Raw genomic sequence first — 17310 nt, forward strand, 5'->3', positions numbered from 1 at the left:
ACCTATGTATGTGGAGCTGCAGACAGGGGGCTGGTATGACACCAAAAATGAAACTTCAGCACCTGGAACTTCACGAAGTGTGACTAGCTCTGGCCAGCTGCAATCACTCTGAACTTTCCATTCTGTTCACCTTTTGGCTATGTTGACACTAGCATTTCTTATAGCATCCCAAAAATTGTTAGAATCTGGTATACACTGCAAAATAAAATATGACTGATTAAAATTACACACATATAAAACAGAGACATCAGGAATATATATTCACGTTTAAGAGGAAATATTTGCTGCAAAGGAAACTTACGGTGGGTCTTTTTTTGCTTTAGATAATTTTCCAAAATTCATTTTGCCTTCAACTTTTGGCAAATGTATCTGCTGCTCATGTGAGGTACACAAAGTAGCATTTTTCATACTCCTGCTCCCAGGGACATCTAGCTTATCTTAAGTTCCCTCTGCAGGGTCTTATTTTAGCCATCACAGGTTCTTCTGTGACACCTCTACCTACAGAAAGTCAGTAAATCCCAAGCAGATTCCATGCCATCTTCAACCTGGGGTAGATCCATTGGCTCAAGAACAGAACCAGCTAGCATCCATTGTTACTGTCGGAGGATAGTAGCAAAGAATTGGATACAACTCTAAGTATTTGGATCCCAGATGAGCAGAAATGGCAAAGACATCTCAACCCTCTGATGATGAATGGATGCTCAGGGTATTTGGGTTTACATTTGGAAAGAGATGAGGTGACAGAGAATGCCATTTCCAAACTAATCTACTAACAAACTAACCTGACACGTTGTTCATTTATATCACTGAATGAAGAAGGGATGTTTGTCTCATCAGAGGATGGTCATTTTCAGAATCTGTGTGTCTTCCCCATTGGTAAGGTTAGTCTGCAGGAACAATTACAGTTCCATCTCTGTTAACACTTATGCCAGTTCTTTCTGAGCCACATGGGATAGGGCCAAAGATACAGTGTAATGGTGCTCCCTAGATGCTACCACAGGGTAATGAGTATTGTTTCTATTGCTTCCGTTGAGACACAGGGAATAGTAGTATGACTGGAGACTGAAAGGAAGCTAAGTCCTACCCATAGGCCGGCTGTTGACTGGAAAGATGGCCCTGCATTAGTCATGCAACAATTCTGTGCCTCAGTGTCTCAATCTGTAGAATGGGGTTGAGCGTATTACTTCTCCTAGCTTCTCAAGGATGCTGTGTTTAAAAGGCAGTTTTGAACAGCATCTCTAGACAGATAACATTGCATAAATGCAGTGTATTATTTCAAGCAGGGAGCTACTATGCCTCCAAAAAACAGCAACTTTCATAGCCATTTCTGGTCTTCTTTGGATGCAGAGCTACACATTGAGGGGCCACGAGTGGGTTGAATCCCCATTGCCTTTGCCTTTCTGCAATTAGATATTCTCTCTACTACCTGATCCAGATGGTCACCTGTCACCTGTGCTTGCCTTTATCTCCACTCTTAATTGAATTCTGGTGTTGTATACATGAGATTGGCTTCAGTGCATATGGCAGCCTTTGTGGAGGTATGCATACATGAATGCTGCATGCCCACACACACTGCATATGCCATTGTGAATAGAAAGGAAGTGGAGAAACTATCCAGTGGGCAAAGCTGTTCATACTTCATTAACTGAAGGTCAATTTAAAGAGATGCTATTTTTCTGGCAGCTAAAGCAGATTGTTTGGTGGGGGTGGGGGGTGGGGTGGCTCATTGTATATTTTGTTTATATAACACCAGTTTGCAAATGTATGTTCAACTAAATGTAACTAAGCTGAGCAAGTGTTTTTGTTTTGTTTTTTAAACTTGTTTTGTTTTCTGGAAAAATGGCAGCAGCTTCCTTGGAGGGGAATGGTAAGTTAGAATGTGTTTAGTCCAAGAAATGCCAGTTCCTTGACCAAGTTTAAAAACAATAAAATAAAAATAGTTGTGATGCAGGAATATTAAAGAGCCTCATTGTTTAAAGCCACTCTACCCCATGGAGCATGATCTCAGTGTATTGAAAAAAGAGAGAGAATATTTTAGTAGAAGATAACCTTTGAGTTTTCCAAGGGTATTCAGGAACATGTATGAGTTTTCCTCTTGCCCAAACCTTCCCTGTTGCTCACACCTCTCATTCCCTCATCCACCCACAACTCTTTTGTTTTTATTCCTTTTGTTCTTGTCCTTGTGCAGGTCTCTCTGTTCCTCCCTCTCTTTCCCCCTTCTCTCCCTATAACCTTCACTCTTTTCCTTTCTCTCTTCTATCCTGTCTTTCTCTTGTTCTCTCATTCTCAGACTGATTCTGGAAATTCACCTTTCACTCTAAAATATGATGTTGGGCTGACTTGTCTTTACTTCGCTTATCCTTTCAGTGAGGATAAGACCTTCACGTTACAAGGGTTCATTCGCCTTTGTTCAGAAGCCTACAGTGAGCTCTCCCCATGCAGACTCAGGGCAATTCACTACCATGTGGTATGGAGCCAAACCCCCCCCTACACCTTAAGATTCTATGTTTGTCCTTTAAGTACCGTATTTAAAATCACCTCTTTGATCATAAACTACTGTTTGTAAAGTATGGGGGAAAATGAAATGATTTTAAAGTAATCAAACCAAACCAGTTGCTGTCAAGTTGATTCCAACTCATGACGACCCCATGTGTGTCAGAGTAGAACTGTGCTCCATAGGGTTTTCAATGGCTGTGATCTTTTGGAAGTAGATTGCCAGGCCTTTCTTCCAAAGTACCTGCGGGTGGATTTGAATTGCCAACCTTGCATTTAGTAGTTGCATGCTTAAACATCTGTGCCACCAAGGATGCCTGTTAAAGTACCATGAATTTATAAATTTCTATTTCAAAAATGAAGTTTCACCAACTTATTGAAAGCATTTCCAGCATTAGGAAAATGCACCGAGTTAACGATTAGCTGCCACGTGCGATGAAAAGAATGAAATTAGAATGTGTAGTGTGAAGGATCCTTTAAACTGAGGTATATTTAAGAGGTTCCAACTTGGGTAGAAAGGAAGAGAATTACTGTACAAGAAGGGAGATGCTCTGTCTTTTGGGCTGTGGGGTGATCCTGACGCCTTCTAGATATTTCTAGAGTCCTTTTTTTTTTTTTTTTTTTTAGCACAAGCACAAGCATTGCCCCTTAGCTCTGCTGTGCCCCCTCTGTTTTTGTAGCCACAGATCTGCTGGAGGTGAAAATATGGTGGGTGGAAGGAGGAATGGAAGTGGGGGTCTTTGATTATGTGAAAGATTATCTGTAGTGAAAGTAGAAAGAGGGAGGTGGGAGGAGGAAAGATTTTAGATCTAGAGAGTTCATGTGGGTGACCAGGTCTGAAGACCACCCTGGCTCTGTGTGACACACACTCTGGAAGGCTGGTCTCTGAGATGAACCCCTTTCCTGCAGAGGTGGGCTGCTTGGTCTGGGTGTAAGCCCATAATTGCCAAATTAACCTCCATCCTAACCCCCCACTTATTCTTCATGTCATGCCCAACTGGTTTCCAGAATGGTTGGGTTTCTGTTGTGCTGGCTGAGCAACTAGAGCTAAGAAGCTATGACTAACATGTGGTACCTTATGCCTTGGACCCCTGCTTTTACTGACTGACTCTTCTTCCTGTTTCTTTTCTTTTGTCTTTCCACACAGGCCATGCAAGTAAAGGTACAGGTCAAATGCATGACGTGTCTTTTCTGTCCTAGTAGTAGAGGTGCCAGGCTTTGGCCACCCTCTGCACTGTGATCACCATGGGGGTGGTACAGAATGGATTTTCCCACCTGGAGGTCCTCCAGGCCTGCTCCAGGGAAGACAACTGCCTGTCAAAGAATGAATGTAGGCCTACCCACCCTTGGAATGGGGAAGCCGGGGAAGCCAGCCAAGCCTCACCCTAACCGAGGTCTCCTTGCTATCTCTGCTCCCTTCCTCAGCTGCCCTCTCTGCAGCCACCACACTAGCAGAGACAGGGACAACTGACAGGATTTGAGGGCCCGAGAGACCCACTCCTCCACAATACCACAGCAGGGTCAGAAGCCCTACTGTCAGTAGTCCCAGTCCTTTACATACTATACTTGTTCTGCCTCTTGGACAAGGCTTTCATGACTCAAAGAGAGTTTTCCAAGGACTGAATTCAAAGATTTGAAATTGTAGAAAACCATGAATTTTTGTATAAAATGCCCACGTGGTAGAAGAAATACTGGGACAATTTTCAAGTTACGCCTGCAGAGTATCACTGGGAAAAACTTTATCTTTCTGTTCATTCATGTGTATCTGCTGCCACTGTCCCAAGCCCTCTGCCTGAGGTATATGGCAGGGAAAAGGGAGACATTCGGGAGCCAGGTTACATACAGCCTTAGTCAGAAGAGGAAAATGGAGCCATGGCAAGATAGACTTGGGTCTGGATGTTGGCTCAGACTCTTACTTGCTGTGTGACCTTGGAAAACTGAATAAACTCCTCTGAGCATTATGTTCTCATTTATAAAACTCACTTGTTAATATCCCAGAATTGTTAGGATTAGAATTGTTTTATGTGAGTAGTAGGCACATTAGAGCCACATCATATATGTAGCATTTACCTTTTGTGATCAGAACATGAGATTGACTAAGTAAAAAAGAGTGAGCAAGAAATAATTTAAAATCTGTAATCAAGTCTGCTTAGTAAAATTTTGCACATTTACTCTTGCATGCTGCATATTACCACTGGCATTTTACATTTATACATACCGAGTACTACATAATTTTCATACACAAAACCAGGTTCTATCATTTGTGCATGATATGAAGGATTTTCAAGGGTAATTTAGACCATAGATGAGTTTTGCCATTAGGCACAATATTTACAATCCTGCACCTGATGGTAGAATGTGTAAGGAACCTAGCCAAGTGCTCAGTAAAGGATAGTCATAACTCTCATAGCCTTGGTGTGAACCAGCTGTCACTTTCTGCTGCATTCTGGAACACCAGAAGCCTTCTTCTCTTGATCTCATTTCTTCCCCCTTGTTCATATCTTTCACTGCCCCTCCCACTGTTGATCTGGGGGCTGACTTGCTGTTTTGGAGCATTGGGTACAAAATACCTCTGCAGCCAGTAGGACTGCCTGGCGTGGTTTGGCCAGTCAGCCTTCAGGGGCTTCAATGAGGCATGACCACCTGAACGTACAGCTGTCACAAGTTTGGTGAAAGAAATCCCATGCTTTTCAAGAGTGTCTATTGATAATTATAAACCTCTTTCACACTTGGGAAAGTAATTTAAAGAGATCAACCCAAGGCAGTGTTAATTCTCACCCTACTCTTCTCTTTGGGAAGCCAATCCCCCCAAAACTGAATTCTGCCTCAGTCCAGGAATCCCAGGTCTTGTTTGTTGGTTCCAGGGGAGCTCTGGTCTCCCCACTGCTCCCCAGGCACTGGGTCAGTTTGTCATTGTGAACCATAGTGCTGCCACCTCATTGCTACAGACACTCCATGGGCGTTTCAGAAAGCAAAGCTTTGGTGAGCACAAGGTTCCTCTCCCTCTTGGGCCCTCATTTCATGCTCTCAATTTCTGGCTGCCCGCTTCCAGCAAGTGCCCATGCAGCTGAGGCAAAGTCCTTTAAAAGAAGCCCCATGTGGTCAGCTTTGCCCTTTCAGAACCTGCAATCATGAAGTGCCTTGTCTCCTTGAATCCACCTATGCCCACCATGTGTTATGGATGCTGAGGGCTCTTGGTTGCCTGGGGTTGCCATAGACCAGTGCATTGGATTCCTCTCTTAAAGCTACTACTTCAGTGGATAAACCCTCTCTGAAAGGGATGAAGATATAAGCAAAAAATGGACAGAACTCTCACAGACTTGGGGAGTTCCTTTCTCTCCTGTCTTCAGTTTTACCCTTAACTTTCCCCAGTCAGACCACAAAGAAGCCCTATTATAGAATTTTCTTTCCCTAGAGAGTTTGCACTGCCTTGTTGGGGGGAGGGTGGGAACAGGATGCCGCTGCTCCAAAACACTAGATCCAGCCCTGGAAACACAGGGTTGTAATTCCATGGCAGATGCTCTTCCACATTTTTATTGCCTCCCAAGCAGCAGAATCTCAGTTATTTCCTGGGGTCATTTTGTCAATTACCAAATCATTCCTTTTGAGAAACACCAATTTATTTGTTCATTTGGTCAAGAAGTGAGTGAGCAGGGACATGTAGATGTTTGTGGTGTGTGTCTAGTCGTGTGGTTCTGTGTGTGTGTGCACAAGAAGGCGCAGGGTGAGGGCCAGTCTTTCATGGCCACCTGCCTCATCTTTGTTTACAACACTCCTTTGACTGTCCTTTGAAAGGTAGTGAGGCCCCACCTGTACTGACAGGGCCACCAGGAGGCTGGCTGCCTCTGAGATGAGGCAATCCTTTCAGAGAATCACTGAGCCCCTCTCTGTTTATTTTTAACATCATCTCCTAGTCTGGAGGACAGGACCAAGAACGGAAGAAGACAAAGCGGAGGGGAGACTTCTATTCTATCCAGACCTCCCTCATCGTGGCTGCACTCAAGAAAATGCTGCCCATTGGTTTGAATATGTGCACCCCAGGTGACCAGGAGCTGATCTCCCTTGCAAAATCACGATACAGCTACGTAAGCCATCCATCTGCATCGGCTGAGCGTTATATATAGGTGGTGTTAGTGATAGTGCCCAGCCCCTAAAAGTTTGGTTCTCCCTCATTCCCTGGGGCAGACGGACAGAGACCAAGGTACACAGAAGAAACGTGCCCTCATTCTTAAAACTAATTTATCAGTACCATGCCTTTGGGGACAAGTCTTTGTAATTTCTCTTCTTTTGTTCTATCCCAGCAAAACTGTCCGTATATCCCTCTACTCTGCTTTACATTTCCATAGTGACATCTAGGAATACAATTTAACATCTCTTTCCAGAGGGACACAGATGAAGAGGTCAAGGAACACCTACGGAATAACTTGCACTTGCAGGAAAAGGTAATGCCACAGGAAGACAATGGGAACTCAACAGGTTTTTCCTCTGGCTATAGGGCACCTTTTTATAGGGCACCATTCTTCCACTTAGTTTACTCATGTTTTTAAAATGTGTTCTAAAAACTGTCTAAGTGTGCTGGTGTATTTAATTGGCAGGAATAGCTCTCTGCCATTAATTTTTGTTTTTTGCCCTTAATTTTTGTTTCTTCCTTTGGTGTTCCAAGGAGAATGCAAAGAGGCAGCCAATAAAACATGTCTTCCCACCTCCCCCTATGTGACCACCAAGACATAGCAGGAGGAATTTAGATTAGGTGTCAGCATTTTCTGACCCTGAGGTTTGTTAAACAGTGAGACAGACACCTGGGGGAAGTTTTAGCACTCCTTACTCTAGAGAGATTTTTCAACAAAATAATTCTATCCCCGAGTTGGTATAATAAAAAAAAAAAAATAGAGACAGACTTTTATTTTAGAAAGTAATTTGAGATATTTCCAAGCCTGTAAATCTGAACAAGTTTTTCCTCAGCTACATTGTACACTAAGATGGAGGACTACATTGAAACAAAAAGCCCCTTTTCAACCCAAACACTTGAAATAGTAGTAGATAAAATATTCCAGAAAAAAAGGGGGCATTAAAAAGAAATCCCAAGTGCCAGAAACAAGAAGACACTCTAAATCATGGTAATGGGAAGAAGTCCATGCTGTTGGGGCCGTAGAATTTTCTGGACCAGACACCTATCTCAGGGGCTCAACTTTCTAATAACCTTAAAGGAAGAGGACTTTGAGGCCTAATTACTCATGCTGTGCATCAATGCAGAGCAAGAAAGTTACATAAAATTAGCCTGGAATGAAGAAAATCGTGAAACTGCACAGAAAGTCTCCACTCTAGAATATGGGCTGAAATGCCAGTAAATAAAACTTCCTGCTCACATAAAAAAATTTTAAGGCACATACAAAGGAAATCCACCACCATTAGAGAGTCAGCAAATGCAACAACAGGGAGAATTTAGGCCTAAGGAACTAGAGAAGAGGACTTTAAAGTAAGTGTGGTTGAGATAATTAAAGAGACAAAGATAGTAATAGAATCCATAGAATAAGAATTGAATGTTATTTTTTAAAAGGGAGGAGAATGAGTTGAAAAAGACCTAATAGTAGTTCTAAAAATAAATAGTCATTGAAATTAAAAACTTAATTTATGGGTTAAGAAATAGGCTAGACACAGCTGAAAAGAGAGTCTATGAATTAGAAATTGATTTAAGGAAATCATTCAGAATGCAGCACAGAAAAATAAAGTGATGGAACATAGAAGAGTTAAGGGACACGGAGGCTAAAATGAGAAGTTCCTACATAACATCTACAGGTGTTCCATAAGAATACAATAGAGAAAGTGAGAAGGAAGTATAAGAGACAAGATTCTTGGTTACTCTGGAATTAGGCTCAGATTAAAAGTTTTTTTTTTTATTGTAAGAGGTAAAAGAGCGTTGCTCATCTCATAGGTATGCTTCAATTTTTAGTCTGATGACCCAGCTGTAAAATGGCAACTGAATCTCTACAAGGATGTTCTGAAGAGTGAAGAACCTTCCAATCCAGAAAAGACAGTGGAGCGCGTGCAGAGAATTTCAGCAGCTGTCTTTCACCTGGAGCAGGTAAGGTACAACTTCCCTGAGTAGTGAGGCAACAGCACTACCCTGGAGAACACAAAGCTTCTAGCCACAGTCAGCTCTCAGTTACAAGTGCTGTCATAGGACAGAAAACAAGAATCATCCCCCAAGTATCATCTTGGTTCCTTATAGTAGCACACTTCTCAGTTCTTATGCCTCCCAGTGTCTTCCAGATAGATTCTTGTCATTAACTCAAATGACTCATTCAAGCCCCATGTCCATTTATAATAAATGTCCAAAAGCAGTTGGGAAAAGGAAGAAAACCTTAGACCTCTGCTGCTAGGTACATTTTGCTGTCTATAGTTGAGAAGCCACAATTCTTGCAGAGTTGAGGACTCTGGGCTTTAGGTGACATCCTTTGCCACCCAGAAGATCAGTCTAGTGTGAACCTACTCATGTGCTGTCTTCTCAGGTGGAACAGCCCTTGAGGTCCAAGAAAGCAGTCTGGCACAAACTGTTGTCAAAGCAACGGAAACGGGCAGTGGTGGCCTGTTTCAGGATGGCTCCTCTCTACAACTTGCCCAGGTAATTACTTTCTCATTTTATTCTGGCCTTTGAGCCAGTGATGAGAACTAAGTATCCTCCTACAGCTGTGCTCTCTTCTGGCCCTGACATTCATAATGCAAGGGGTAGAAATTGGAGTCTGTGGCCTGTCTGCATGTAGTGTAATTCCTGCTGAGGCAATCAAGGTGAGCATAAAAACTGAGACCAGATGAGATTCCCTCATGCCCATGCATGCCTCAGCTTGCCATTTTGTACTGTGAAGTCAGCCAAGTGGGGGTTTGGAGGCTCTCTACCTTGCTGAGGTGGGAGTCTTTGTGAGGCTGTAAAGACTTTTGGGCTGACTGAAGAGGGAACTGTTTTCTAAAATACTTTACCCCAAATTCCATCAAAGGGGAAAACAATATTTTTTCTGTGCAGGCATGTGGTTGGCACCAAAATTACAAGGTTTCCTAAGTAGGTATGGAAATGTAACTTGAGAACCCTTTATTGTTCGGTGCCCTCGTGTTGATTCCAACTCATAGTGACTCTATAGGACAGAATACAACTGCCCCATAGGGTTTCCTAGGCTGAAATATTTATGGGAGCAGATTGCCAGGCCTTTTCTTCCATGGAGCTGCTGGTAGGTTCTAGCCATCTGACTTTTTGGTTAGCAGCTGAGCACTTAACCATTGCACCACCAGAGAATCCTTTAGCACAGTGTATTTGCCTTCAAGATGAAGAAAGGGCATTGACTATGGATGCCCCAAGAGGCCAGTCTGGGCATGATGCCTTTATCTAGGTGTTTCAGCCCATACTTTGAAACAAAAAATATGTGAAGGTTTTTCTGAAATGTGTGTGAACACATGTCCTATGTTAACATAGGAAAGTATCGCACACAGGCTGGGATAGAGTTGGCCACCAAGACTGACTCAGTGTCTTTGGTCATGTGGCAACATTCCTATCCTCAGACTGATTGTAGAGTGGGTAAGGCTGGGACTATGATCAACAAACAAAGTTGGTGATTGATTTATCAGCCTCTGCTTCTTCAACGTTTCAATCATAGGTGTGTCCTCACCCGGAGATCCACACATGATGCTGTGCTCATTTGGCCTGTGGAGGGGCTCAGCTCTAAGCACAGGTCTCCGGGGCCAGGCCTGCTAGGCAGGAGTTACATTCCTCAAAAATAAGCATTTTTTCTAAATCCACTGAAAATGTCGTCCTTTCATGTTGTGACTGCTCCTTCAACAACTCTACTTCCATATGGGTAATAGTAAGTCCAGGATTCATTATGTCATGATGTAACATGGCCCCTACCCCAACCTGGTTGTTTTAGAGGGGTTGCCCTGGTTATTCTCCCTGGCAATGAGGATTCCAAGTAGATTTCACAGCAGAAACAATAAAATAAAACTAAGAAGCTGATGGTGTAGACCCCTCCTCTTCCCCATCTTGTGTTGATCTAAACTACATGGAATCTTCCCAACTAAAATGCTAAAGGGAGGATATGTTTTATTATGTGGAAACTGTTTCTCTGATGTTAGTTTTTAAAAGAAAACATGTATGCTTTTCTCCAGACACAAAATTAACAATTTCTTCCTGAGCACCTTTCAACGGGTTTGGCTGGAAAAGGTTAATGAAAAAACTCAGTATGACAGGCTTATATTCGTTTTAATGGTAATGTAAACTGTGAAGAGATCTGCTCATTCTCTCCATACTCCTCCTTTCTTGACCATGATTTAACGTTATCATAAAAACAAATTTGTACAATTTTTTTTTTAAAGAATTCTGATTGGTCAGATTTTGAAGAAAGATGACAAAAGCTCTGTTCTACCAGAAACCAAGACCAGGTCTTGATGACTCTGGTCTTGACCTTCATCTTCCTTTTCTCTCTTTCCTGCCTCACCACCTTCATCACATTTGGTAAACACAACTGCTGTTCAGTGGCTAATATTCCCAGAAGTCAATCCTGGTTTATAGGGAACAAGTGGCTAATGCTGGTTATTCAGTGTTCCCAGATACCAGGGTCATATACTAAGGTCACAGCTAGAATCCAGGAGGCCCACAGAAGGCACGTTAATGAGCACAGCATGACCACGTCTTGTCTTCCTAAGTGAAAACTGGAACACCTTGCTGGTGTGGTGCTTTGGAGACCCTGTAAAGAAGCAATCCTTTGCCCTTTTCCATACATCTGGAACAGAACCACTCACCATCAGCCTGATTTGGACTGGATTATCTGGACAGACAATTGGCCAAAAGGAGCAACTTTTGCCTTATTAAGTGAATACTTCAGGACCATTACTTGGTCTAATGAATTATTTCTCATTAGAGGGGAAATGTAAAGGCTCTGTGAGATTAGGGTAGGACTGATTACAATTACAGCCATGTCTTGTACTAACCATTGTTATTTTCAGAAGGTGTTCCAGGTATACAGGAACTGCCATGTTAGAGGGTTCTTGTTTCTCTGAAATTAATGCTATGGTTTGCTACTGGCTACCCTGACCAATCAGAAGATAAGAATTGTACAAAAGACTGTCCTGCTTACTAACCATTATCACCCAAACTAAAATAAGGTGTTCCATGGATCCCTCTTGACCTCACTCTCACCCCTTCCGCTCAGGCACCGCTCTATTAACCTCTTCCTCCATGGCTATCAGAGATTTTGGATAGAAACAGAGGAGTATTCCTTTGAAGAGAAACTAGTACAGGATTTGGCTGTAAGTACTGACTCAACGGGGAGGAGACATGGGTGTGAGTGAATTTGATTTTTGTATTCATGTGTGTGCGTTAGTTAAGCATTCACAAAGAACTGAGTGTATAAATTTGAAATGAACTAACTGTATAAATTCTCAGTGGAGGCCCTGCTAATGGTCGTAAAAGCCAAAGGATGAATTTACCCTTAGAGGTGCTAGCACTATTGTCATCCTCCTCATCGTCATCATTAACAACTAATATTTCTCGGGGTGCACAACCATGCCATGGGGGTTTAATGCTAAGGGAAGTTTTGAGCACCATTGGTTACAGGAGGCCACACCAGCTAGGGCCTGTGTTGCCAGTCAATAACTCTGCTTTGGAAAAGGCGCACCTGTATCCCTTTCCTGCATCTCACATGTCTTTGGTTGACCCTTCAGCAAATTTGGCATGCTCTGTCTCTCACTGACTTCATGCTCTAAACTCGCCGTTAAGTCGATTCTGATTCTTAGCTACCCTGTAGGACAGAGTAGAACTGCCCCATTGAGTTTCCAAGGATCGCCTGGTGGATTCGAACCACCGACCTTTTGGTTAGCAGCTGTAGCTCTTAACCACTATGCAACCAGGTACAGCCACTCAAAATGGCACGCAAGAGGGAGAATAGCTCATTGCAAAAGCACCCCAGAGCCTCATCCTAGTTCAAAGAGAAAGTAAACCCTCCTCTCCCTTGGCTAGCCCTTGGTTCTTTTTTCTCCTTGTCTTCATTTCTCTCCCCTATTAATCTTTTTCTCTTTTCACTTATTCTCTCCATTAGCTTTGACTGTGGTTCCCATATTCACCTTTTTCCACATTTCTTTCTCTTTCTGCCTTTCCCTGTCTTTCTCTGTTTCCTTTCCTCTTCCCTCCCCTTTTTATTTAAATTCTTTCAATTTCCACCCATTTTTTTTTTCATTTGTCTTCATGCTTTTTATTCTTTTCATGTATTCCTGTTGTTGAGAAAGAGAGTTCCTTGGTTCTCCCGGTTTTGTGATTCCTGTGAGCTTGACAACGAGCATCACTTTGGCCCTCCAGTCTTCTGAACCATTCACGCAACCTATGCAGTTTGCACCAATTTACCAAATATGGTCCACCCTGCTGGCTCTGCCGCTGACTAGAAAATTTACTTTTACCTCAGGCACTAGCTGCTATCTCCCTTTCCACAAAAGGAAATAGAGAATAGATTTGATAAGAGCAGAAACTACAAGGCTTGCAGCTTTGGGATAGCATCTCTTGGGAGCAAAAAGATGTTTAGAATTGAGTGAAGTTAGGAAAGAGAGTTTTTCTGGGTTGAATCCAGAGCAGTACTAGACACAAAATAGCCACAGTATTTGGTAGCTCTTACTCCACCCTTGTCTCTAGCCCGGATCTCCAGGAGAAATTTCAGATGTTGGCCTGGGAGACCCAGTCTCTTGAGTGACTCTCGGGTTTCCCTCCTGAACTGGGGTGCCCAGAACTTGCATGAGATTTCTGCTGATTGGAAACAGTAACTCCTCCCCTGTGACCAGGCTTTTTCTTTTTCTTTTAACCTTTAATTAGAATGTTTCTTTGATTGGCTGAAAAAAATATGTATCTGTCCCAAGCCTTGCATCCTTAGGGCTTCTATCCTGAAATGAATCTATGACATAGTGGTTTCTTTTTTGTGCTTTTTAGTCTGATGCAGTCTGTGCCTTGCACTTGACCGTCTCTGTTTCGCATGCAGTTGCATGGCACATGCTGAGACACATGCCTAAAGCCTGTCTCTGTCGGTTTGTGTAGAAATCTCCCAAGGCGGAAGAGGAGGAGGAGGAAGAGATGGAAAAGCCACCAGACCCACTTCATCAGATCATTCTCCACTTTAGTCGCAACGCACTCACTGAGAGGAGGTCAGCATCTCCACCAAACCTTCCGCTTGCAGATGGCAGTGGGTGGAGAGGGGATGCCACATTTGAGCAGTGCCCCCCTTGCTGCCTTATTATTGGCTGTCAAAAAACACCCAAGGAGACAACATCAAGCCACAACCCTCTCATCATAATACCAGACACTGAGTCTGGAGATTAAGCAGCCTGAAACAGCAACCTTCAACCCTGAATTATATGTCAAGCCAAAAGTGATTCACATTTTCAGAGTGGGTTCTAAGAATTGGGGTTGGGGAGGGGGTTTCTAAATACACTGGGTTACATATCATTTAAGATGACTAGTTTTTTTTTTGTTGTTGTTTTTGCTGAGTCAACAAAGTAACCTGCTAAATATTTCCTCCATTCTTTCCAGCAAATTGGAAGATGATCCTTTGTACACCTCCTATTCCAGCATGATGGCCAAGGTACACCTGGGTTTTCGGCCCACTGTCTCACTCTTTCTGTCTTCAGGCACGTGTGAACTGTGGTGCTGAGACTCAGTCAAGACCTAGGCTCCAGTCATTGGACAGTCCATGTGCCATAGGGATGGCTTTAGGAATCCACTATACCATCCCCCTAAGGAAACCTTAGTGGGTGCTGGGGGCTAGGTTCACATAACAGTGCTAAAGCCAGGTAATGAAGCTGATGCATACAGACTATCTTTGTGTTTTCAGTCAATGTTCAGAACACGTCAAACAGTTCAAACATATCTGCAGGTGGAGGAAGTACACAGTACATTTATAAACAGGGCTAGAAACTAAAGGGAGATCCCAGTGTTCAGGAAGAGGCCAAGTAACCAGAGATGGTGTCTCTGTGTCACCTAGAGGGATGGGACTGCTGGAAGACTGAGTGGATTAGGAAAGTGCTCCTTCTCCAATGGAAAACTATCGTGTTGGGCAGGAGGGCGGCTCCATTGGAGCACGGGGTACCTACTCCTTCACCCAGCTGCTCCCCAGGGCCACAGTGGGAAGGGACACTTTAGAATTCATGGCCCTGGTGTCCCCAGTCTTATTGCCTAGCCCTGGGTTCTACATCTAGAAAGGGACAGCTCCCATCACTCCTGTCTCTCCATTTATACCAAAACTTTACTAGGTAGAAGCGTTAAGGCTTGTGGTTAAAACAAATAGATTCCCATTGATTAATTGATCTTGGTGTTCCCAGATCTGAACCCTTGGTAACTGTAAATATGGCATTTAGAATGTCATGTTGCCCTGCAATGGTCAGAATGTTCCTGGCTTTACCAAGTGCTGAGTCCCTGAGCTGCCTGTGGATTGTGCCCTGTCCCCTGCCCTTACACAGTACAGCAGAGTTTTGTTTACTTGACTCGCCTTTGATTTGGCTGTTTGTCTCTTGCCTCCTGTTCTCCACGGAATCCAGAGTTGTCAGAATGGGGAAGATGAAGAAGAGGAAGACAAGGAAAAAACATTTGAAGTAAGTTTTCACTAAGATTGAAAACGGGGCCCCTCTCCAAGGCCAACAAGCCGGGCCTCCAGAAGTGGATGCTGATTTTAGCATGTGTGGTTCCCCCACCCACCATGTGTATCTGAGTTGGCAGATCTGCCTTGATGAAGCACACCTATCAGCTGTGCTTCTGTTGTCTGTCTGTCTATCTGCCCAACTAGAGGAGCAAGCCACCAGTCAATCGGCATACCATTGCACTAGCTTTGTTTTTGTGGGAAACTTTATACTTTTACCCAAGTATCATAAGAGGAGCCAGAGAAGTACAAATTCCCACTTACCCTAAAATTAAAAATCAGAGTAATGGAAATACTGGGCTGGTTTTTGCACTACTATTCTGTAACTAGGAAACCCTGCTGGCGTAGTGGTTAAGAGCTATGGCTTCTAACCAAAAGTCCACCAGGTGCTCCTTGGAAACCCTATGGGGCGGTTCTACTCTGTCCTATAGGGTCACTATAAGTCAGAATCAACTCAACGGCAATGAGTAGTCTGTAAATGAAAAGTGACAGTCATTTTGATTTTGAGGCCACGGAGAACCACTGAACCTCCCCAAATTCAACTATCTTAGTTAACTTTTACTCTTTTATAGAAAAAGTATACAACAGTAAAAGTAAATTAATGTAACTACAGCTCTGGAAAGCCTTGTCACTCTAGTAACCCACGTTTGGTAGATAGTCGCTGTTAACTAAATTTGGAGCATTCTACACAAGTGGGTGTTTCCTAATTCAGACAGGTACACTCCCATTGATCCCTAGGAGGTTTCCCCATATGACGTAGCACTAAAGATAAACATATACTAATCTCGGGGTACTTCCTATAAGTATCAAAGGAGAATAGACTGTGATATCTGTCAGTACAAAAAGTGGAAAATTCATCATCAAAATATGAGTGAATTATGGGTGAACTGTTTTGAAACCCTAGGTAGTGTCAGAAAATAAATATCAGAAATGTGCTTTCTCAAAAATTACACATGTTGCTTTCCTTACGTAACCAAAGTTTCTCTCTCTCTCAACTTACCTCACCACAGTGGATTCCCTGAGAAAGGGGTTAACAGAGTTTTCCCCTGTAATTTTTTTCCCACAGGAGAAAGAGATGGAGAAGCAGAAAACGCTTTATCAGCAAGCCCGGCTGCATGAGCGGGGTGCTGCTGAGATGGTCCTCCAGATGATAAGTGCCAGCAAAGGTGATTTCCGTGATTCTTGGCTGGGCCCGTGTAACTACCATAGATATATCATACAATGACATAAGTCATTATTAAACAGCCTTGATATGAGTCAGAACTGACTTGTTGGCAATGGGCTTGGGCTTGATGAAGCCCATAGGCATGATGGACCCTTTGTTTCCTTGGTGATTCAATTGCATCTTCACCATGGCAGGTGAGATGAGCCCTATGGTGGTTGAGACTCTGAAGCTGGGCATCGCCATTCTGAATGGAGGCAACACTAGTGTACAACAGGTAATGGGGACTCATGGAGGTTTGGTAGAGTGCCAGTGGTATTTCAATTTGATAAATGTCATACTTGAGGGAAGAGGTGTTGAATCTGCTGCAGAGGGCAGCCACCTAGAATCAGTTTGGCTTGTGTTTGTCTTTGGTGGCCAATTATCAGAGTAGCTGGGAGCACAGACAGAATCAGGGCTGGAAGTCTACAGACAAATGTGTGTAGGCGATAAAAAGGTTTTACCAGAGTTAAAAAAAAAAAAAAGGTTTAGTTTTTTCATCATTACATGATTTTCTGCAGAAACATAACTCTAGGGGAAGTTTCTTTTTCATGCAGGCAGCTGTGTAATTGGAGTCCTAAGCCTTAAGTGTTTATTTTAGTCCTTTCACTTATTTAGTTGTGTTGCTGTGATCAAGGAGCTCAATTGTTAAGTGGGGTTGATAATCCCATTCACCTACTGCGTTGGTGTTTGTCCTTCCTTCCCTCCATTCATTCATTCATTCAACAGTTGTTTGCTAGGCTCTATTCTAGGGGGTGTAGTAGGGAATAATACAAAGAAAACCTCCTGACGTTGGACAGCTTCCATTCTAAACCAAAACCAAACCCATTGCCATTGAGTCAATTTACTTATAGCGATCCTATAGTCCTCCAGAGGAGAACAGGGTTTCCAAGGCTATAACCTTCACAGAAGCAGACTGCCATATCTTTCTCCCATGTTGCAACTGGTGAGTTTGAACTGCCA

The 17310-nt window shown here is 43.1% G+C and overlaps 1 protein-coding gene across 1 annotated transcript in view; it reads left to right on the forward strand.

Moving 5' to 3' along the window:
• Positions 1-17310, forward strand: part of RYR3 (ryanodine receptor 3) — a 626301-nt gene that overhangs the window by 574681 nt on the left and 34310 nt on the right. Inside the window, 10 exon segments of the mRNA XM_049899608.1 lie at positions 6408-6578; positions 6876-6935; positions 8444-8575; positions 9003-9115; positions 11688-11784; positions 13553-13659; positions 14045-14096; positions 15049-15102; positions 16213-16312; positions 16506-16585. Coding sequence (XP_049755565.1) covers positions 6408-6578; positions 6876-6935; positions 8444-8575; positions 9003-9115; positions 11688-11784; positions 13553-13659; positions 14045-14096; positions 15049-15102; positions 16213-16312; positions 16506-16585 — 966 coding nt within the window.

The sequence above is a fragment of the Elephas maximus genome, chromosome 10 (assembly GCF_024166365.1).
Source record: "Elephas maximus indicus isolate mEleMax1 chromosome 10, mEleMax1 primary haplotype, whole genome shotgun sequence".
NCBI lineage: Eukaryota > Metazoa > Chordata > Mammalia > Proboscidea > Elephantidae > Elephas > Elephas maximus.